Genomic DNA, 23,761 nt, shown 5'->3' on the forward strand with positions numbered 1-23,761 from the left:
TTAGTTTTATGTTGTTTTCTTACAGTGCATATTGCATTATATTGCATATTTTTCAAAACAGATTTCAAAGAAATCTGACTGTACATAACACGCACTCCTACATAAAAAAAACACTGAAAAACAACTTTAAAAAAATAAAACTTGCTGTCTAAAAGTCTTGAATCTCATCCAAGCCCAGATGGCCAGATGGCTCTCTGTGCCTGGAAAGGTGACACACTGTAAAATGCATTTACTCATGACTTTAGAAATTCAATCGTGCAACCGCTACAAAAGCCAAACAACAACAACCACCAGCTTTGGTCTCCTTTAATCAAGAAACGTATATATTTAAAAAAGCATCACGCTAAAATTTTGTAGGAAAATGGGAAGAATGATGAGAAGCAAACAAATGTTTTAAGATACTCCAACCAATGCTTGTGACTCATTGGTACATGATGAACCTTTAAAAATGGTGAAAATGGTTAAAAAAAAAAGTTACAGTTGCCCCTGTAACTCAAGGCTGATGAATAAGGACACTGTTCCTGCCTTTTCCCTGCGAGGCACTGAGGATGCTCAAAATCTTCACCCCTCACTCTCAGCGGCCAGTCACAGTTTTAGCAGGAGCAGCTCACTTGGCAGGAAGTCGAGTCTGAGGATTCCCAGAATGCAACTGATGGCTGATTGCCACGGTGTTGGGAAGGGGCAAGTGGAGGGCTTTAACTCCTGTCCAGTCATATCTCTACACCAAGTTTATAAAACGAAACCTGTCGTAGACAATGGGCGTTAAAATACGCCCACGCAGAGTCGCGGTCTGTCGTTTAACAGTCCCAGCCAAGTCACAGACAACTTTGGTGCGGTTTGAGGTATACATTATCAATCGGGCCAGAATTCACTGACATCGACAAGCAATGATCCCTTTGCAAGAGGAGATAGTGTCCCGGCATTTTTTTTTAAAAAAGAGGCCACAGTCCACCACACACAATTAATCAATTAAAACAGACCAGGTTTTCACATCAACATGTGAATCAGCTTAAACTTTCATTAAACAGTGACTGGTGTGAAAGAGACTAGGCACAAACGAGCTCTCGTTACCCAGATGAGCTGTAGGAATATTTTTCTGATGGTTCTCATACAGAAATTCAGAGACTAGAAAATGAAAGTCAAGTCCCAGTCTTATCTGACTGTGATCTGGTGTATCAGGAGGCTGAGATAATGGCAGATGTGCACTTATCTTGTGGTTCAGGAGTAATTGGAAATGTAAGGTCAGGCAGAGATTATCCCAATTTAGGCATCTAGGAAGCCCTTCACTGAGCTCATTCACACTTCACTGATGGAAAAGCAGTTCTAATTCACCACCCCAGCAAAAGCGTGTAATCTTGTGCCCAAAAATATACATGTCATATTCATGTTTACGGGTATAAATAAAGGTACACTCTTAAAAAAACCCAAAACAACATAAAATCAACATAAAAACTTGCTGGATCACCAGTAAATATATATGCAATACAATGCACATTCAAGGCCCCTCTGGACAATTCCCAATCAGTCAGATGACATCTTGTACCTCCAGCAACCTTAATTACTGCAGCTGCAGAAAATGCCCAGCTGTCTACATTGGTGAAACAGGAAGAAGAGTGGGAGACTGCTTCAGGGAACATGTCAGGGCTGTGAGGACCAAAGATCTCTTCCAAGCCCATAGTTTCTCATTTCACCTCTAAGGGCCATAATCACACTGATCTCTCCATGTTGTGTTTCTTTTCTTCTCTTTCAGCATGGAATACACCTTTACTTGTTGCTGTGCAGCCTACGCAAGCTGACGCAGCTCCCTACTTCAACATTAAATCACTTTGTGAAAAATTAAAGCAAGGGCACACTTTGAAATAAAATGTACATAAAAGAAGGCACAGCACAAGTATATTGCGATCTCTCCTGGATGCAGTATAAACCTGCATCATCACAGTGAAACTCAAAGTCCGTGAATACTCAGTACACACTGCTTCACCAGGGCTCAAAAGGATGTTCCTCACTTCAGCCACCAACAGCGAATTTTCCCCCCAGCACAGATGCCTGCTGTGTGATGTCACCAATTGCATCACGCAGCCTAGCAACAGCCGCTGCTACAGATACCTGTCTGAAGCTCAGAGGCCAGGTCACCTCACCGGGCGTCTTCTCTGCTTCCCGGGGAAAAATACTGTAAACAAATCTCTCCGGCTCTGCTGCCAGGATGAACGAGCTGTGCCTCAGCTGTGCCTGCAAACCAGCAACTAAGATTGAAAGGAAATAACGGTATTGGTTTTTATTTTGTCCTTGAAAGGTGTTCCTTTTCCTATACACTACTCACAGGGCCACACTGGAACTCCAGTTACCAGCACCTTCAGCAAGACTCTGTTCATATGAGCAACCTCAGTTTTTAGCTGCACAAATTCATTCCGACATGCTGCACTTAAGACTTGAAGGTATCACAGAAGCAGGAGGAACACTTTTTTTTTTGCCTTTTGAACTGCAACAACTGTGCACATATATTCACAGGAATTGCGAATTTCTCTTCGGCGTAACGGGCGTTCTGGGGGAGGGGGGGCAGCCCATGCCCATCTCAAAGGGGGGGTGTGCCCACCCAGCCCCTGCGGGCCCTCAAGCTTGGCCACAGCTTTTCCCCAACTCGAACTAGATCACACTCCCAATAAGGGCCTAACTCGGGCCCACCAGAGCACCACGCTTTCCAATCCCTCCGGTCCGGAAACAACACGCAGTACGTCTGCAAGACTCCCCGTCCGCAACTCAGGCTGCAAGCAGGGCCAACTCGCTTCTTGGTTTATCGCACAGGTCTCTATACCCTCGCCCCGCGCCCCTCCTGTTGAAAAGAAACGATTAGGAAACACTGAACTGTAGGTCAAACATACCGCTGACAAGCACAAAGCAGCAGCTTTTAAGAAGGCCTGAAGTGCTCGGTGCCGTGCGTGAAGGGAGGGAGGAAAATCAATGGCCTGAAGTCTTTCTGACAAGCGGCCCTCAAAGACACCGACACCTCTCCCGCACAGCGAGGCTCTCTCGCGCTCACACTCCCGGCCTGTCCTCCCCCCTCACGCCAGGAGCGCTGCGAGATGTAAACAACCTCCCGGGACATCTGAGGGAGACAGAAGGAGGAGACGAGAGGGAGGGAAGCCCCCCCGCAGCCTCGCCACCTCGACAAAGGGACTCGCGGAGGGGCCCGACACGCCATACGGTCGCAACGCGCGCACACACACAGGCGCCCTCGCGGCAGAACTCGCACACCTCCGCGCGCGAGATGGGGGGGGGGAGCAAAGGCGCAGCTCGTTAAAAATGGTGGGGGGGGGTGGGGTGGAGGAGGGCCGATAAGAGGGGATACGCTCGGGAAATCAGAACGGAACACAAGGTGACAAAGAGGAGGAGAAGAGGGGGGCAAAGTGTCGCTGGGAACAGGAATAAGTGGTGTGGGGGGGGGGGGCGCAGGAGGAGACAGAAAACGGGCGACAAAACAGCTCGAGGCGGTAGCTGAGTGAAAGGAAACCGAAGCCAGCCTTCTGACTTTCATCAGCCTCGCTCAAAGCCACCCGTCCACCAGAAAGCCACACATTCTGGCTCTTTTCCGGGAGAAATAGCAGCGTTATTCCACAAGAATGCAGGCTCTTTTTAGGAATGACACAAACCTGCTTCACCACAACATGCGGGAAACAGATGGATAGAGCTATAAACGTTTTGGAACAAAAAGGCCTGTATGTCGCGTTTCTTTTCTTCAATGCATTTTTGAGCAAGAGCTCCATGTGCTCCACCATCACTACTATTTCACTAGCATCAGACACCGAGGGCTAACCCAATGAATCAGCATCCACAGTGCATCTGGTCATTTGGTCCACACACCTACCACTGTGGTCATGAGGGACCCATATTTAACCATGGTTCTGCACCCCCCTCAACATGTAGGCAGGCCCTCTGGGCCGAAGACAAGCCTACATCAATTTTTGAGAATGGTCAAGACCTTAGTCAGCGAAATGCCCCCAACACTTTGTAATGGGGCAGTAGCCTCCACTTCTGTATCTCACGAAATGCAGAGGGGGGGGGAATTACGACAATGTACAACTGGATCACACCTTTAGGGCACACGATGCATCCAGTTCACAGCACCAGTGGGATTCGTTACAAAAAGCCAGGGCATCAGCCAATGCGCCTGTTCAGCTCAGAGGTTAAAATCGTCACTAGCCCACAGCTACTGGTACATTCCCCAAGCTGCGAAACACACCGGGGCAAAGCACCGAGCAGGGTGGGTGTTGACTGACCAGCGTCCTCTCTTGGGACGAATCTGCAGGCCTGCAGTGACATCAGCGAAAAACCTGCCACACCTCCAACAGGAAAGGGCAGGAGATCAATGGCTCTGACCTTATTCGGCCTGTGCGGGTATAGAAAGGCATTGGAAGGTCGAATCTTAAAACTACTGGCAATCAGATGTGTATACAATGACAGATCCTCAGCCACAGCTTGGCCACGCGTCGGACACAAACTTTCCGGAGTGTGAGCTCTCCTCGATCTGAGAAGTCATCTGGGAGGTACCACAATCTACAAGCCCTCCCACACTGCCAGTGCTATATATGGTTCCAGAATTAACAGCTGCTCATCCCAAACCTCAGCATCTCTTTACCCAAGTCCAGTCCCTGCACAGATTTCCATTTTGTCTGCACTCCCAGTTCCACCTACCCTCTCAGCTGTGACTGTGAGATCTGGGAGTCTCCAGGCAACTCGTACAACCCTTGCTCATCAAATTAGTGTTTTGCTGATGCTTAACGTGGAAAGACGAATTAGTGCCACAACTTGGCAGATGAAATAGTCCTTTAACAGCGAGACGGTGAACAGCTTGTTTGTTGTTTACTTTGCTTGTAGCCCACCTCTAGACAGCAGGATGTTATTTTTGCTCAACCCAGTCAAAGCACGCAGATTACTCATTGCCTTCATTCATTCCTGACTTCCATCCCCCCACAGCTACTCCACTGCTAACACTCGGAAAAGGTTCCTTCTTCTGTTGTTATGGTACTAGCAGGTCTTTGTGCTTTTTGTGCTCATCACCCAAACTTTATTTCTCAGTGAGGCACAAAACAAACGCAGAAATCGTGTGTTAAGTCTTTCTCGCTGCCAGATGTCTAGTAACTGCTGTAGAGTTTTCTCTCCTTCTGTGCAACCAGCTGTTCCTATGCTCTGACCATGCATTCATATATACTACATGTACATAGTACCCCATAGATAATACCATGTTAACTTCCTTTCAGTTTTCCAATTTGAGTGCCTTTCAATCATGACTTATCTTTCAGAATATTCTAAAGTGTCCCCCTACCCAACCACCCACACCCCGTATATATACTAGCATTTGAGGTTGACTAATTGCCAAAACTTGCTTTTATTTTCGAACACACTTCATTTCAGTTCTTTGAAGCTGCAGTTCTTGTAGGTTTATTCTTATTATCTACTGCTTGGGCTCACCTGCCAGTCCTGAATGATGTCTGATCACAAATAAACTGTTCATTTACTGTTTGCGAATCCTACTGGGTACAGTCAGACAGTGAGTTTTTTTCTTTATTTCCCAACCAAAGGAAATCAACAACCGAGATCGAATTGCTCTCCTCCAGTCGCATTTTACAAATCCAAAACAAGTAGGATGTTGGTTCCCTGTGGTATCCGGAGATGCAGTGAACACCATGATCTCCCACCAGGCAGATTCACTGCAGCAGGGTCAACGAGTTCCTGCTCTTCCGCTGGGGAGTACATGCTCCGGGACTGAGGGTCACAGATGACGAGGCAGGGAGTGACAGGGAGTGACTCACCCAGTGCTGCACAGAAAATCACAGATAGATCAAAACAAGCTCAGAGCCGTTTCATGTGGCGACTGTGAAAACCAAGAGCAGGGAACTGCGCGTAACGGGTTACTGAGGTCTGATGAAACGTTTTTTTTTCTGCCGCACAAATCTTCTAGAAAAAAACACACACCCAAAAACCTTGATGTTTTCGATTAAGTCTTAACGTACTGGTACTGCTCTCTAGCTCAGGTGGTCCCGTTTCTCCTTCCCTTCCCTCGGCCCGCAGTGGCCAATGAGTCACTCCTGTCCTCTCGCTCGTCTCCTACACTGACCACGTGTGGCGAGAGAGGGCCCAACTCCTTTACCTGCCTGCCGCTTTCATCCCAAACAACCGATATTGGCTCCCGTTCATCCAGCTGGGCAGTTCGGGTGAAGCACCATGCTACAGAGTACAACAGCGATGTCTCACCTGGGACTGGAACCCAAGACCTTGCAGTTACATATCCAGAACTGTAACCAGTGCTCCATACGCCGGTACTGTTCTTCAGAACCAGCCTGTCTGGACCACAGATAGCTGTACAATCTGTCCTAACGTACGATGACAACAGCAAACTGCAATCATTAAAGACTGTGAAGTGACTTATCATAGAAACGTGCAGTACAAATACAAAGGATTATTATTTTATTATTATTATTATTATTATAATATTGCGTTATTTAACACACAGAGATATTTCTGACGTTTTACCACTTTACCTGACTTTTACAAAACTGTACTCTGCTTTTAATAAGGACGCATTTCCATTTATCCCCACAAGCACCTTATTCAGCTGCATTCTGCCTTATCTAAATGTCTGCTGTGCTACAGGATGAAAACTATCCGCGCTTTTTTAACTGTGCATTTTAGAATTCTGTGACTCTGCTAGCTTCCTTGGACATGTGAAAAACAAATTAAAACAAAAAGGGGGAGACAGAATCAACAATACAGGGCTGAAAGCTACACGTCGAGCTTTCAGGTAATGTGAGTTCTGTTGCTGTTACACAGCTAGGCACGTTTTGTAAACCGTTTGAGCAGCAGTTGGAGAGATTCTGGGAATTCAGCGTGCGGGGGAACCTCTCTAGGTGCCGTTTCTATCTGCTGCCACCTTCCTGCCCGCCCGTTCGCACAGCAACATCCGGAGACCAAAAAACAAACCACACAATGGCGCCAGCTGCGCGGCACTCAGCGCACACGTGCCCCTTATCTGCGGACTCCGCGGGAACCTCACGCGTGCAGAGACGCTGCCCGAGACTCCTCAGAGTGCAGCTCTTCACGGCATAACCACTGTTATTACTGAAGAAGCAGCACGGTAGAAAGGGCAATATATCACAAAAAACTTTCCAAGCCCTTCCAGCACAGGTCTACTGAACGACATTTGGCAGCTGGCATCCATCAAAAGATCTCATCCAGCCTCTTCGTGAAAGAAGCCAGGGTATCGACTTCAACAGCACAAGCTGGGCAGCCTGTTCCATACCCCCCCAACCCTTTGTGCAAAGAGCGATTCCTGTTCTCAGATTTAACTGCATTTTTGAGTCCCTCTTGTCGGGGGGAACAGCTTGCTTTGTATTTAACAGAATTACTTATTACCTACTCAAAACAATTAAGGAACATTTGGCTGTGCCAAATGTGTCAGTGAAATTAAGCTCTGTGCGGCTTAAGCATGGGTTACAACAAGGATAAGCAAGAAAAGAAACAAAAAAAAAAGGTTTACCTTTGTTATGTTATTTAAACATGTTAAATGGCCTGTCAGGACGTTGCTTGTAAATAAGTGTTCAACAATGAAAACCCTTTGAGTTATCTCTCTCACAGGGACCATTCGTACAATATAATGAGCACTTCTATTATTCAGAGAAAACCAAAAATAAATGGTTAACCCATGCAATCAATTGTTTTTCGAGACTGTCACTGGAAAATATCAAAGCCTGATGCAGGTGGTTGTACCTTCACCATAGTATTAAAAGACACTGAAATAATACACTGGAATTTTGAACACTTACTGCTAGCAAATTAAATCAGGTCTGGTACCCGTAATGAGTCATGCTTAAGGTATAGTAACCATTGCTGACTTTCAAACAGTATACAGTAATGAAGCTGGAAATGCTCCAACACGTGTCTATTTCCATTTTTGTTTTACAAACATGCTCTTCTGTCAATACTCCTGGTTCTCAAACACACATCTAGATCGTGTCTGTGTGTGGCTGGCTGTAGTTTGGAGTGGTAAATTACAGCTGTAGTTAATTGGAGCCATACCTCTCATCTGAAGAGTGAAAAAAAAACTACAGGCAGGTTAGAATCTGGCTCAATTATCCAACAGGCCACCACCTACGGAGACCCTGAATGCATGGATCCTATAGGGGGCGCCCTCATGACCCAGATGATGAGTTCTGACGAAGCTGTACAAGGGGTGAACCTCTGTAGAGAATGAAGGCAAGCCCTCAATTTGCTAAGGTACCACAGATCCCTCATTCACATCCACTTGCTGAATCTAGACCCAGCCTTGTGCTTTCCCCATCATCAGTCATGGAGAGCGACCAGTGACCCAGGTTTTTAATATAATTACTTTTTAACAATCGGAACACTGTATCCCCACCCCCCCACCCCGAGTTCGTATTTCCCCGCTGCAAATCTCCATAAGTCTCCACAACCCGAACCCGCAGCAACGCCTTGAAAACCGTCAAGAAAGACAGGTATACAGTGAGACAGGGATGGTTTGCGCTCCCGTCGCCCAAAAGAAAGGGCGCCTGGAGTTGAAACAAGTGACATCATGCTCGTGGTACCTGGCTTCACAGTAAGACTATTGTTTCTGAGCAACGGATTAAAAAAAAACAGTCAGAGAGAGGGAACGGGAAAGCAAGGAGAGAGAGAAGGGCTTTATTGTTCGTACGCTGACAAGCTCAGTGCTCGGCCCTTTATTCTTTATTCAATTAGTTCATGATTTATTTATAGACTTGCCAGCAGCTGGCCGGGCGAGAACAGGTACGACGCCCCCATGGTGTCCAAAGCGCAGGCAGAGGAACAGGCAGGGGTCGCAGGGCTGGACAGGAAGAGGCCGGGCCGGACGAGGTGGAGAGCAGAGCAGAGTCTGGGTACAGCTTTCAGCTACCAGCAGCCATATCACCCTGCAGATCACAACCGGCGACCCACTGGAGCTCAGCAGGCGTGAGGCTGGCCAGTACCTGGATGGGAGACCTCCTGGGAAAAACTAAGGTTGCTGCTGGAAGAGGTGTTAGTGGGGCCAGCAGGGGGAGCTCACCCTGCAGTCCATGTGAGTCCTAATGCCCCAGTATAGTGATGGGGACACTATACTGTAAACAGGTGCCGTCCTTCGGATGAGACGTAAAACCGAGGTCCTGACTCTCTGTGGTCATTAAAAATCCCAGGGTGTTTCTTGAAAAAAGTAGGGGTGTAACCCTGGTGTCCTGGCCAAATTTTCCCTGTTCTTTACCAGTCATGGCCTCCTAATAATCCCCATCTATGAACTGGCTTCATCACTCTGTTCTCTTCCCCACTGATAGCTGATGTGTGGTGAGTGTACTGGCGCACTATGACTGCAGAGTCCCCATTACCTGTAAAGCGCTTTGAGTGGAGTATCCAGAAAAGCGCTATATAAGTGTAAGAACTATTCTTTTTATTTTGCCGGCACAGTCGTCTGTCGGCATTAAAGTCTTCATTAAAAAAAGGTGGGGAAAGCCAACCTCTCGACTCGACTCACCTCTAGTTTTCCTAGTTTTAAGGAAAACTAAACCTCTGACATTTCCTTCCCTATATGGAAACGCGCTCCCCCCCTCTCTACCAGACCCAATTGTGAGCCGGGTTTGTCGTCGGCGTGCCACCTGGTGCTGTGCCTCCCCAAGAAGAGGTGTTCCCTGCCCAGGCGGCGGAATTGAACCAGCTTGTCACGGCACAGCAGGGAATTTTCATCAACTCGTTGGAGCATGCCCCTTTTCGGCAGGGCACGGCTGCGTTTTCCGAAGGAATCCCCGCGCTGCCTCCGCTGACTCGACTTGACTCCCCCGCGCTCCCAGGTCAGGATCGCACGCCTCCCGGGCGCAGAGCCACAGATCCTCCGGCACGACGACGTACAGAAATCATCTTGTGTCCACCGCGGAGCGGGGTGGTCACGGGACCCCCCCCCGAGGAGAGGCGGTCTTCCCGTTCCTGCCAGCTCACCACCCTCGAAGGGCAGGCGGAGGAACCTTCCGGAGAATCCGAGCAGCTCACAGCTTTGAATCGCGCTACTGGGGCATGCTGGCCTGCTCTGAGGACTCCGACTCTGCACTGGTCCAGACAGCCACGATCAAGAGAAGTCAACATCCCAGATTAAAGCCTCCATCTGGTCTGAATCAATTGTTTTCATTGCTGCTTTATCCATGGAGTATTATTCATGCTTCACAAATCTTGTCTTGCTGTAACTCCTTGGAAACCAAAGCTGGTATTAAAAGGACTCTAACCTTATACAGACTACCTTATATTTTATGCTCAGTGGCAGCTGTCCATCCCCTTCACACACAGTTTGTTCTAGCAAACTTGTGCAGCTGCCGATATCTTTACATTCTGACAAATGTGCTGTAAACCTGCATTTGAAAGCAAACTATGGGCAAGAACGAACATAACCAGGGGACAGAGGCAAAAAACAATGGCTGCACTTTGTAAATGAATTACTTTTTGAAATGTAAAGGTTTCTCCTAACTAGTTTATCTAGGAGAAGCATGCATGGTTGCTTTAACCAAACTCCCTAGGCTGTAAGATTCAGCATAGCGTGCAAATGTGGCTCTTTCACATGAAGTGATTTATGATGCCAACAGTGAAACAATCCCATTTGGACATACACAACAGCAGTCAATGTGAAACACATCCTGAAAAAAGGCAAGTGTATTTGAAAACTGAAGACTGGAGGGACTGTGGGGGTCTGGAAGAAGCTACCCCAGTTACGCTGTTAAAGCCAATACCCCAGCAGCTTTCAAGAAACATCTGGATAAAAAGAAACAGCTGGATAAAATCCTGGGCTCTAATTACCACATAGGCTAGACTGACTCAATAGCTTCCTCTCCTTTGTAAATGTTCCTAACCTACCTAAAGTATGTCATTCCAATAGAGACGCTCACAGTGAAGTGTGTAGGCTTCAGCAAAATACAGAAAAGGTTGTTCACAGAAATATTTTGTTGGAAACCAGATTACAGATCAGCTTATTAGGCGGGCCTTTCACTGAAGACAAGTTCAACCCATTATCCTCTAAATAATAAGAAAGCACACAAAACTGTAGATGAATATACAATACCTTAATACAAGAAGCACGTAATCAGTTAAACTAAATATTTAAGGGACCACGACACACATAAAATAGAATACACATCTGCCCTTAAGAACTACTTTCTTGTTTGAACGCACAACTTGCTCAATGGATCAATAAACGTGAACGTGTCAGCCCTCTTTAGAAACAGGTGATTAGGGGGGTCTACGAAACATGCTTGAGGCCCCTTGGCTGCAGACCTCTACGCTAATATGCTGACTACAGGAAGATTGTCCAAGATCAGAAAATTAGGAAAAAAAGGCAGAAGTCAAACATGTCAACAGCTACCAAGCGGTGCACAGCTGTAGTCATTGAAGGGAGTAGTCTACTCATGTTATCAAGCCACTTGAGCAATCGGCTGCCCATCTCCACCTCTTGGTAGCTTTGCTGGATCAGTGCAGCCCTTTCCAAAGCTGCAGAGCCAGCACTAAGACAAAATGACACTCCTGATGAACCCCCCACTGACAGGGATGACCCCGTGCTGTGGGCTCTGAGGATCTAGAATACAAAAAGCCTTGAAAAAAATTAAATTAACCTTTTAATTCTGTTTATATATATATAGTGGCTTTTTCTTAACCTGCCTCTTCAAATGATGTAAGACCACACGATGCCAGCCGAAACACATGACCTTAACCTTTGCCCACAATGCTTTGTTAATTGAACCTCTTCTTGACCAGACCAGGGGTTACCAGCAACCCAGCTCTCCAGGCGGAGACCAACAGGGCCAACCAGAGACCTGTGAATTCCTGTCGGACAAAAGCCCACACAAACCCACGACGCACGGGACTTGAATGTAAAGGGTTAAGGGTTTAACACAAAGAACCGCAGGCAGGTGCATGGTTAAAAACCGCCCTTAAACACAGCTATGCAGGGTTTTAAATCCAGATCATTGAAATGAATCTATGATTGGAGATGCAAATGCATGGCGGCTGCGTTAAAGATGCAAAGGCGTGCCAGGAGCTGCGATATTTCCCAGGGCGCAGGCTGCTCAGTATGCAGCAGGAGGAGATAAGCAGTGAACTTTCCACAACATCCCAGCAGCGGCAGGTCAGACGAGCTGGTTTCGCTCTGACTCGATCTGGGCAATGATCTGTCAACTGCCAACCTCAGGCCGTTGAGAAGCGGAAGCTCGAGTAGTTTATTAACGCAAACAGGTCGGCGAAAAACACCCCCCGCGCGGAACCGCGGCCCCATGCTCTCCCCGCAGGGGGGGCCTCCCCTGGAGGACTGCAGCTTCCTGTGAATCCATCGCTCCGACGGCCGTCCTGCTCTCTCGCGCGTTCAGACGGACAGGTCGGTGTCTCCTGCTCGGCTGGAGCTCCACCCAGCAGCGCTGTACTTGGCACAACGTGAGAACGTCCTCTCGGTGCCAGTGCAACGAAATGAGAAACAGTTTTTCTTCCAGCAGTTTTGAAGGTTGCTTCGTTACACCAGCAATCTGATTCAGGACCATCGCACTAGACTCCCGTGCCCGTCTTTACTGTGGTAATCACCTTAAAAATCTGTGTCAAAGGGACAAAACTGCTTTTTAATCACTACCACAAGCTCTTACTATGACTCACCAGACTTTTGAAAAAAAAAATCTCTTTCCACTAAAGGGGGATTCCAGGTTCGAACGTGATGCATTTCTCTTACTGCAAGGAGGTGTCCACATGCCTCCACTAGTTTACTGGCTCACATCACAGACAAGTCACTCGGCACACTGGCAGGCTGGGGGCCACCAGAGGCCCGTGCGCACCTGCAATCTCAGTTTCTCAGACCGCATCCCACAAATCAATTTCTTGTCACAGGGCACAACACTGCATGCAATGTTTTTCTTTGACAAACGGCAGACCTGAACACATCTGACCCAGCTCTAACTTTAAGGGAAGACTACAACAAGCGTTGGCTTTTTACTGACAGAACCAACGTTTTCGGGCACCAGGCACAGATTCACTGCTGCCTAGCATGAACATGAAAAGGAGGACCACTGTACTTAGATTAAAATCAGACCGCGACGGTCAGGAGGACACAGAGCAAGCTGTCACGAGCACGGTGAGCTAACCCTCTTCCTGGAACTTCAGTGGAGAATGAGCTCATTCATATATGGTGATGACATCATCCCGCTGGAACACCAGCATCCTGACCCAGGGAAACTCCTGATGGCTGTGTGTACCGCAGACGCCAGCAACTGTGGTCAGACCAGAGGGTAAGGACTCCTAGAACACAGAAAGGCTACTGCTTCAAACCAGAGCCCACACAGGTCTCCGTGAGAGGGGGAAAAAAAAAAAGCCAAACCTTTTACAAGCCCAGCTGACTGCTTTATGCACCAGTGTTAGCATGCACCCAGGAGGAGGGGACCGACACTGAACTCTCGCTCACCTCAGCTGTAAGCCCTCAGCTGGCAAAGATCACTCAGGCTTCGACAAAAGAGACGAGACCGTTCCCCAGAAACGAGACGCACTGTCTCATTAGGTACGGATTGGCCAAAGGAGATCAGCCCCATGCGTGACCCGCCGGAGCTGTCCGGACCAGGCTGCTGGGTGCAGGGGGCTCCAACCCTGCCTTCTCCAAGCAAGAGAAGAGGAAGACTGGAACGGGAGCCTGTGACTGATCCCCCCACCCCCACCCCCACCCCCCAAGGGTCTGCGCCTCATCTCCTCATCTTTGATACCAAAGCGCCCGTGCTCTTTCAGGCGCCGCGTTATTAAAGCGGAGATCAAAAGCAGACACAAAGCTTCCCGCTACGATCCACTACGATTCTGTCTGGGGGTGGGGAGTGGCGGGGAGAAGGAGGAGGGGTAGGAAGGGGAGGAACTCGCACATAGAGAGGCCTTGCACCTGCTGGACTCCTACCAGCCACAAACCCAAGGGGGTAAACAATCCTCCTGCAATTCACCGCTCCTTTCATCCGCCCGGTGCGCGGGGAGCGGGAACACTCTCTCGGACCTCTCCCAGCTTTGTCCCATTTGTCAGACAACTCCAGTTGCATCCTTTGGGGAGACCAGCGCCAGACACCCTCTTCCCTTCTCGCGCTGACTGGGACAATCAGAAAGAGGCGGGGGGGGGGAGGAAAAGACAGATGGCTTTCTCTCTGGGCACAAAAGTTCAGTTAACGCTCCTCAAATCTGCTGCTCTCGGATCATCAGCTCCCCGTTGCAGGGGAGTCGCTCAGGATAGTCAAAGGGGCAATGAGATAAACTGAGTTTTTACCTAAATCTCGGATTTGATCTAATTCGACCAACCAAGAGCTGTCCAGACATTAAACAGAGATCAAAGTCTGTACTTAAATGGCTACCACTCACCCCTTTACCAGCACACATTTAAATTGTGGTTACTTTGCTGTGTCCCATCTCTCACCTGATTTTCATCCAAGAAGGCTCACAGCAGAAAACAATCTCCAGAAATAAAAACTATCAGGCAGAATTATATAAGTAACCACCCCCAGCTGAGAACAGATGACCAAACAGACACAAATAGAAGTATGCCAGTTTTAGGAACAAAAAGAGTCACAGCCCTGGTGGGCAAAATTCAGTACAGCGTGATGCTTTTGTACTTTCACACAAGTCCCCAGTGAGTTCCGGCACAAACCCTCAAAGTGAAGCACCAAAAAACAAAACAAAAAGAAAGTCACACCTCAGATAAGATCTCTACCAACACTACAGAAACTCAGAACAAGTTAGCAAAGAATCGTCTTTCACCACTTCTATCGAGCAAAGGTCGGGAGTTGTGTCTAAAAGGGCAAAGATAAAAAGGACAAAGTTGGGCTGTGTGGGTCCTAGCAGACAGAACTGGTCTGGGCAACTTGTGTCTGGCTGCCAAGAGGTGCCCTCCTGCTCGACGCGCAGGCTGGCCCCGAGCTCTGGTGCCAACTCAGCAGGCTGCGCTGAGGCGGAACGATTCAGCCCGGGCACGCCAGCGACCGCCCCCCCCCCCCAAAAAAGCGACGTCACAAAGCTGCGTTCGCTTCTGCGCCTCGTGAACTCCTCTGGGATTTGAGAACTGGGACGGGCTGGGGTGTGTGCCATCCTTGTCCCCCCTGCTCCACACCTCCGCGGTCGGTCAGTTCAAGCTCCGTGCCAGCTCTCCACGGGCAGCCAGGCAGACAGGACGCGGAGGAGGACGAGGAGCCCTCCCGCACAGTCTCCTCTCTCTTGGCACCGTGCGCGTTTGGCCAGTCGTCAGGTATCTTATGACGCACCAGGCCGCCTCCCACACTGCAGGACTGGCTTTCCAACAGGCCCACGTTTCCCTGGCTGCAGAACCCGCCGGCACATGTCAACGTGCTGGGGGCCGGCCGGCCAGCTTTGTCAGAAGGGAAAAACGACCGAACAGGGAGAGAGACGTTCTGTCCCTTTCGGGTTTCCCCCCGAAAATAATTATCCCCTCGGCCTAACTCCCAAAATTCACAACTTGCAAGAGAGAAGTCCAGGTTTCATTTGGAAACTGTGCTGTGAAGACCACTGCCCTCTCGCTTCTCGCATGACTATGGACAGCTGTTTCAAGGCCCAGAGTAATTTCAGAGGGTGGAGGCGTAGTAGGAGTTTCTGCTGTAGGCTGCCATTTGTTAAATTCCCCAATAGGCACAGGGTCTTTACTGTCCTGGCATTTATATATATAGACACTTGGGCTCAGGAACAGAAATCACTGGACTTAAACAAGCACCTCACCACATGCCCTAACCAGCAACCTCCTGCTTTCACCTCCCAGGAAAACAGTGCTCCCCTCTGAATGGGCGGGTCATGGTCCCTGTCTTGCCATCCCCTGTAGATGGGCCATCAGTTCAAGCACTCTTTGTTGCTGTGGGATGGAGCAACAGCACCACAGCACCCAAAAGGCTGGACATCACTGTCCCTGCATTACAATCACATGGTTTTGAGTAGCCATTTACACAGAGCCTCGATACATTTGGGCAAACTGTAACTCAACACAACACAAGACTGTGGCAAGATCACGAGCACCACAGCCTCACAGTTCCACGGTCCCGAGTTTGATTCCAGGTCGGGCATCTGTCTGTGTGGAGCTTGCATGGTTATGGCCGTTTCCACTAGGTGCTCCTCTTTCCTCCCACTTCCCAAAGTCATGCCGGCTGAGTTGCCTTGGCTATTCCAGAATGTCCCTTGCGGGGGGGGGGAGAAGAGGGATTTCATACCTTAAGGAGCTGGCTATGGGAGAACAGAAGCACACGAGCCTAATCGGACAAATCAGGCACAAATGAGAGCAGGCTTTTGGATGCTTGTATATGGCGCTTCTAAAAAATAATCACTTGATGTAAGCTTGGGATTTCAAGGTAAATGTAGACTACTGCATTTCCACTGGGCGCGAGTGGGTTTCAACAGGCCAAGCATTTCGACTACAGACCGTAAGTGCCCTCCGATACAAATCTAGTCGCCCACCATCTTTAAAATTACTCTGGCCAGCACCCGTGCGTCAAGAGTCAGGCTCATTAAAAAAAAAGTCTCCTTTTCAAATCTTCTTTGGTTGTCTTGCCATCATGGAAAGCACTACTCCAGAGCCAGTACAACTAAAAAAGCCAGTAACTTATCTTTAGAAATTCTCTTTATAAAGTGACAGAGTGATAAGGACACAGTGTGTCATACAGAGCCAAACCGCACAAAAAAACTCCTGCACTGATCTCCCTGCTTCTCCGATGTATAAAACACTGCCAAGAGGGACAATCCAAAAACGAAATCCGCGAACCCTTATATCGTGGCAAGCTAAATCCACTTACGGAGCCCACAAAATACAATCAAACTCTTTGTCAGCTCTGGCTTAAAGGTGTTGGATTCAGGTTTCGGCAAAGTAAACAGAAAAGGTTCACGTTTTACCAGGTTTAGTCATTTAAGGGAGCAAACAGTGGACAGGCATCACTTTGGATTTTAAACCACTGGGGCTTTTCAACAGCTGGGAAAGCAGTAACACGCTGACCGACAGCCCTGCAAAGCATAAACCACGCACACAGAACAGTGCATTTTCACAAAATAACAATACAAGGAGTTTACAAAGAAATGTCAAACATTTGGGGAATTTTGCTACTGAATTTAAATGCTTGGAACTATGTTTTCCCCTTCACCCACTTACTTTCAGTCTTAATCGGAGGTATCCCTACACCTGGACAGCCCCAATCCAGTTCTCTGAACCTTTCTAGTCTTGAAGAGATAGGACTAAGAGGGCCCACAATACAAGTACAGGCTTTTCTGCTATTCCGTGTGTTTTTTCAACGCGAACTGGCTGGAACGCGATTGATGAATAGGTGAATAGGTAATAACTTTCGCACAGATGTGTTGGCTATTAAGCGATTCCATTCCCAACACTTTAAGTGACGTGGTGGGTGGAGGAACACAACGCTTATGCCAACAGAGTCTCCGCGTCAACATCACATGCTCAGTCGACTCCCTTGCTTCGCTGTGAAGTGCTTTTCGAGAAGTCATTTTCGGGGGGGTTTTCTGTACATTTTGCCGTGCCAGGCATCAATCCGGGAGGACAAAGTGACAAGGATGTTTACGGGAAGCATCCTGGTGAGAAAACTGCAGATTGTGAACGTAAAAGAGAGGCTTTAACACTCAAAGAGAAGCTACATGTCATAAATGGTTTTGAACGTAAAGAAAGAACATGGGATATCGTGTTCGTGCGACAGGAATTAAGGAGTCGACGGTACGCCCCATCCAAGACGATGCAGAAAAAATGAAAGCAAGCTGTATTGCTGGAACAAGCCTGGGTGCCAGCAAACCGGTGAGATCACAGCCACTTGAGGAGATGGAGCGACTCCTGAGAGGACAGAAGATCAAACTCTCCACAGCTGATCTAGAACAACTTATTGCTGAGGGGGAAGTGGACAATGAATATGAAGAAGATGAGGTCCAGGATGCAGCACCACAAGAGCTTTCCCTCTGCTCTTTTGTCTCCTATCCTGAGGGAAGCTGAGAAGCAGTCGCCGCTCTCAGAAGACGACGATTTTAATGCAGAACGCGACGGGACAGCTGTTCGTGGAATAAGGTCTTACCCTATGAACAGCTCCTTTACGAAGGAAGAAAAACGGCAAAGCAGCAAAAACTAGTTGTCTTTTTTTTAAACCAGCCCCCAAGAAACAGTCAGAATACAAGGAACCATCTGGATTCATAGTTTTTCGTCCCAACCCTGCACAACAACAGGTGAAGGTGATGGTGAGGACCCCTCAGTCCCCGTATTCATGACTCCCATCGAGTTATCAATTTTCGTCAAGATAGTGTTAAATTTACAGTTATTTAAACTGTGCTATCCTTTGTGTTAGCCTAACTATATCTGTGACACTTTTGAGTAATATTTCTGGTGGTCTGCCCCAGCCCTATTTTGTTCCCCATAAACCCTGTTATTTTTATCACCACCATCTTGTATAGCGCAACTATCGCAGTACTCAAAATTCTCAAAGGCACTGAACAAGTCAGCACAGAGGACTTCTTCAAAATAAACAGCGAAACACAAACCAGAGGACACAAGTTGAAACTATGTGTAAGTGCATTTAACATCAAGAACAGGGGGGCACTTCTTTACACAAAGGGTGGTGGGAGTATGGAACAACTGAAGGCAATTCCCTGATGTCATTGAAGAAATTGCTGGATGAGATCCTCTGATCTATTAACTACCAGCTACCAAATCGGCAGGATGCACTGAAAGACCTTCTCTTACTTACAATCATCTCTATATTAGCATGAAATTGAGATCCTCTAAAAAAAATGGAAAAAAATAACTGCAATCACTAAAGGACATGTTTTCAAATTTAAGCAATTTAGATATTATGCCACACCAACTATCCTTCAGGCTTCAAGGACCAGACTTCCCTTAATTAAACCACTGACTTGATTACCTGATCAATAACTTACAAGTTCCTATTCTCTAAAAATGGGTTATTTTTTTAAGGGGTTACCCTTAAAACTAACTGATCTAGGGCTCCCCGGGAATAGAGAGGGTAACCCCAAATTTACTGTCATTGCAAAATAACAGAACAGCCAAGAAAGTAGGTGGTATCAGTTTCCTGTGAGGAAATAAAGCACTTTTATTGCTGATAAAAGATTAAGTGGGAAGCAGAAGACAAAGAAAGAACTTATCTGGATTTCTAGAACTAAGCTCCAGTTAATAATTAGTCGGTTCCCAGGCTCTTCCTCAATCCCCTCTTTAACTCTCGGGTTGGTGATGGGAAAGGTCCTGCGTGGGGGAACTTGGGAGTCTTTTAAAGCAAGCCCAGTGCTCCTCGTCGAAAAGCAAAAACAACAATCACGCCAGCTGAGCTCCGCTTGATTTTTATTCATGTTGGTATACACTCGGGTTAACCCTATAACCACATCCTCACTTCAGGACGGGTTACGACTCTGTGCTGCGCAGTTACGACTACATCCAGCCACTCCTGTGCCACAGCCAAGCAATACACCCCTGGCGTAAAGACGCCAACGGTCACATACAGCCTCTTCCTTGCTGAGAAGCTCACGCTGCCGGTGGAGGACCGTGATGTAGCCGCTAACGCGAGATTGTTGACAGTTCAGTCCTGCGAAGCAAATATTTAATTCTCTGCTGCGCAGGAGGTTTCTCATTCAAAACGGCCCTCACCTGTCCACGCAGCTCAGAGCACGTAGTTTGGTTTTTTTTCTCCGCTACAGAAAGGGAAGACGGCGGTTATACTGTAACACCAGCCCAGCCCCCCCTCCCCCCCCCCAAAAAAAATAACACCGTGTTCCGATGTCAAACTGTGCCTCGTTGCTACAGCTTACAGCTTTACAATCCCAGTACTTGAGCTCGGTTCCCTCCCCCCTTTCCCCTGTTATTTTTTTTTTTTAAGATGTATCAGCCAACGACTCTTGCCATCTTCTTCCGCGGATATTTATCATTCGCCAGATATCGCATCCTGTACAACGCCAGCACGTTGCCGACATGATTTCGCTGCTACGCACTATATATATTATGCAGAAGGAGGGGGGGGGGGGGGGTAGTCCACCTCCCATTTTCTCATGTATCAGCACCGATACTGTAATACGTAGCGAGGCAGAGGAAGTAGGCGTGCAGCGCAGCGCACCGGAGTGAATGGGCACACGAGGAGCAGGACGGACTCCGTACATACGCACTACTAACATACTGACAAACGTTTATCGATACGTATCTCCCCCACCACCTCCCAAAAACCAAGAACAGAAAAGCGCTGGGGGGGGGGGGGGGGGTGCGACGTGAGGCTCATCCCGTTTTTAAAAACTAAGCAGGCGTGCAGTCGGGAAGGGGGCGACGTCGTTGTGGCGTATGCTAAAAACAAAAACGAAGAGAAGAAGCCCCTCCAGTTGGCACAGTGTGGCTTTCGCGGTGTTGTCGGGCACAGCACCTTGTGCCGCCCCCCCCCCCCACCGGAGACAAAAACAACCATCGGAGGGAAATGCCCCCCGCCCCCCCCCCTCCGATGCCACCGCAAAGTTGGGCTTTTAACAGCCCGGGGGGTTCAGGACCGACAGCGGGGTTCTGGGGGGCTGAGAGGCCAGCGCGGACCCCGGAGTCAAGAGAGAGTTGACGTTTTGTTTTCATCCCCCGCCCTCCCTCCTGTCGCCACAGTCGCAAACGCTGGGGAAGGCGGCGGGATTGGGGTTGGGGTTGGGGCTGGGGCTGGGGTGGCCGAGGGAGACTCGTCTCTCTCTCTCTCCCTCCCTCCCTCCCTCTCGGCTCAGCCCCGCAAGCTCAGGCGGACCGGGCGACGCGAAACCACGCAGCTGCAAAATTCCCCAGACCCGCCGACCGTGCGGAGCCCGTCCAGTCCCCGGCGCAAAGTTGAGCGCCGCACAATGGAGGGGAGCCGCGCCGATCGTAAAAGCCCCTCGGAGCAGCATCTATCTGCAGCAGCCCCTAACTGCCCCAACGCGGGGGGGGGGGGATGAAGATCGCTTGTATCCCAGCTCTTATCACCCCCACCAGCACCCCCTCCCCTTCCCAAACAACGGCACAACCCCGGAATAAACTTGCGCTGCATCCCGTATCTGCTTCCCATCAAATCCGTCCTTTCCCATTAAATAACTGAATCAAACGAGACCTCCCACCCACCACCTTTTTGCTTTTCCTCCTCTTCTCCAAACATCACTTAACGCGTTTGAAATAGTTCGCCACTAAGATCAGCCCCAGCGCCTGGGAGGAAAACAGCACATGATCAGAGAAGATGGTAGCAGGAAAAAAAAGTTGCAGCATTTGGACCCGGAGGTCAATGCGGGAGGCGCTCGGAGGCAGGCTCACCCAGCCCGCCCTGTGCCACTGTCTCCCCAGCTCGCCGCTGTCTTACCTCTCCGCTGCTGGAGCCACTCGCCTCCCCAAAAACATCCCGAAATTTCTGCAGGTTGTTGCCGATGGCAGCGGAGACTTGCAACGCGGCGTCAAAGCCCGGCCCGAGCCCGCTCGCGTTCGGCTGGGGCCCGGAGCCAGTCCGGAGCGAGGCGGTGACCCTGATCCGGCCCGCTCTCCTCCCGCTGCCCGCGTTGCTACTCCCTCCGGGCCGAGCGGGGAACCGCCACCGACAGCTGTGCGCCATTTTACACTCTGCCTGCTTGCCCTAAGATCAGGGTGCTGAGGGGGCGCGGCCCCGAACCTGTGTATTCACCAAGCAACCATTACATAAGCGCAGCAACAGTATGTCGTATTCAGATTCCAGGGCGGGGATGAAGGGGAGCCCCGATCGTGTGTTTTCCATAACGCTTCCGTAAACGGCACTTGCGCTGTGCTCGTCTATGCGCAGTCCTGGGCTGGGCCCGGGAACAAAAGCTGAACAATTACAAGTATAATTAACCATGTCAAGATTATGCTCTATACACAGCCAGGGTAAACCAAAGGACGCGGGGGGGTTAGCAACCTTGCGATATTTACACGAGATTTCGAATAACTTTAAAGCATGAAATCGATCTTTAGAAACCCGAAAGTGGGACAGATCCTCGATTTATTGTGGTGCGTTTAATAAAAACATACACTGGCTGAATCCAGAAAGACTAAGTAGCAGGCGTGCAAACGGGGAAAAAAAACTATCGCTTCACGCATCACGTTTGAAAGAAACGTCAAGGGAGCTCAATTCACTGGCCGGACTCGCCACCTAAACCTCCGCACATTTCCATTCAGCGAGCAGGTCCACTACAGATCCTACCAGAGGAAAGTTCTAAGCGGAGGAGAAACGACATCAAGGCCAATGGAGTATTGAACACTTGGACCTTTATTAAATTACGTTTTCAAGACATTTTTTAAAGACTTGCCCATGCAACTCAGCGTCGTGCGTAACACAAGACTTTTAAAAGGCTCGCATAATGCAACAAGCTGAACAGTCCCGTTCCAACCCGATGAACTGAAGCTGGAATGACATAGAAATCTCAGAAAAGTAGAATAACCCAATACAGTGGTCAGAGATGGAGAAAAACACACTAACATGGTTAGGAAGACTAGAGCAACCCAGTCGCCACAAAGCACACATCTTCTCCCCAGATTCCGCTTGAACTTGGACTTGGACTGCTCCCTTCGTCGAGTCCCGATACTTCTCGCCTCGAAAAGCAAAAACAAGACATAACCTCACCAGCCGTGTAAAACAGACTCAACCTCTGAGCATCTGTTAAAAAAAAAACGCTCCAGAAGGCGCACCTGCGCAAACACTCGCATTTATTAGGGGCGCACCTGATTAGCAAAGGCGATAATTATGTCTCGTGCAGAATCATAGCAAGGTGAGGGAAAACAACGATGAACGATGCAGGTATCGAACACCTTGCACTTGTTACAAGTGAGCTTCAAGTACTATATTACAATATTTAGGCATGTTTACTACTAATTTGTACACGATTTAGTGGCACCTGTGTGGGTAGGCACAAGGACTATAGAGATGATGTCTCTCCTATATTTAACACTCAGTATCATTTAACTGCAGTTTGTGTGGCCCGGAGACTGGATTCAGTGTATGGGTTGTTTTGCATACCTAGTTATCTGGACTATTGTCCTGCCTTCAGAGGCATATGTAATGGCAGTGAAAGGGATTAGAAATAAACCCGCATAAACCAATTGAAATTCACATTTTCAATATGAAAATTCAGGAGCTGCTTGTGTGAGCCAACGAGAAGAACAAGAAATTGTGATATTCATCCAACGACAACCCTGCAAAGTGTCTTTGGAACCCACAGCACCATTAATCACGGAAGATCAATCCAAGTGACTATACATTACATTTTATCAAGAGAGTGAACTAATGGTGCATTGGAAGCAACTTTGTAAATGTGCATAAGCCAAGAACAGTAAAGAATACCAAAGGTTTTGAAGAGAAAAGTTTACTGGTCCAGCTGCTTCCAAATGCACAACTTGCCCTGAAAACTGCAAAGCTGTTCCAAGTTAAAATTCTAAACATATAGAAACCAGCTGTTTCTATATGTTTATGTTATTAATATTCCTGCTGTTGAGATACGATCCTCAGGAAACATACATTGGATTCATACCGCGCTTCTGAATTCCTTTAAAGGTGCTCATAAATAAAATAATCTAATACTAGAAATGTATTTTGACTGTGCAAGAAAGGAGTTTGTCCACGTCTTCAGATCGAGGCCTGAAAAAACAGAAACCTGAGTCACACGCGGTTACACACTCGTGCTCGTAAATATGCAGAGCAGGATGGAACATTCTGACAGCTACAGCAAAAGGAACATCAACACACAGTAC

At 48.4% G+C, this 23,761-nt stretch overlaps 1 protein-coding gene across 3 annotated transcripts in view; it reads right to left on the reverse strand.

Annotated features, from left to right (window-relative positions):
• kmt2a (lysine (K)-specific methyltransferase 2A) overlaps positions 1-21,666 on the reverse strand; it is a 61,888-nt gene extending 40,222 nt beyond the window's left edge. For all 3 annotated transcript variants that reach the window (XM_015337457.2, XM_015337456.2, XM_015337455.2), the window contains exon 1: positions 21,369-21,666. In XM_015337457.2, coding sequence (XP_015192943.2) covers positions 21,369-21,614 — 246 coding nt within the window. In that variant the 5' untranslated portion in view covers positions 21,615-21,666. The remainder of the gene's footprint in view (positions 1-21,368) is intronic.
• Positions 21,667-23,761: the final 2,095 nt, after the last annotated feature.

This window comes from Lepisosteus oculatus, chromosome 23 (assembly GCF_040954835.1).
Source record: "Lepisosteus oculatus isolate fLepOcu1 chromosome 23, fLepOcu1.hap2, whole genome shotgun sequence".
In the NCBI taxonomy this organism is placed as follows: Eukaryota; Metazoa; Chordata; class Actinopteri; order Semionotiformes; family Lepisosteidae; genus Lepisosteus; species Lepisosteus oculatus.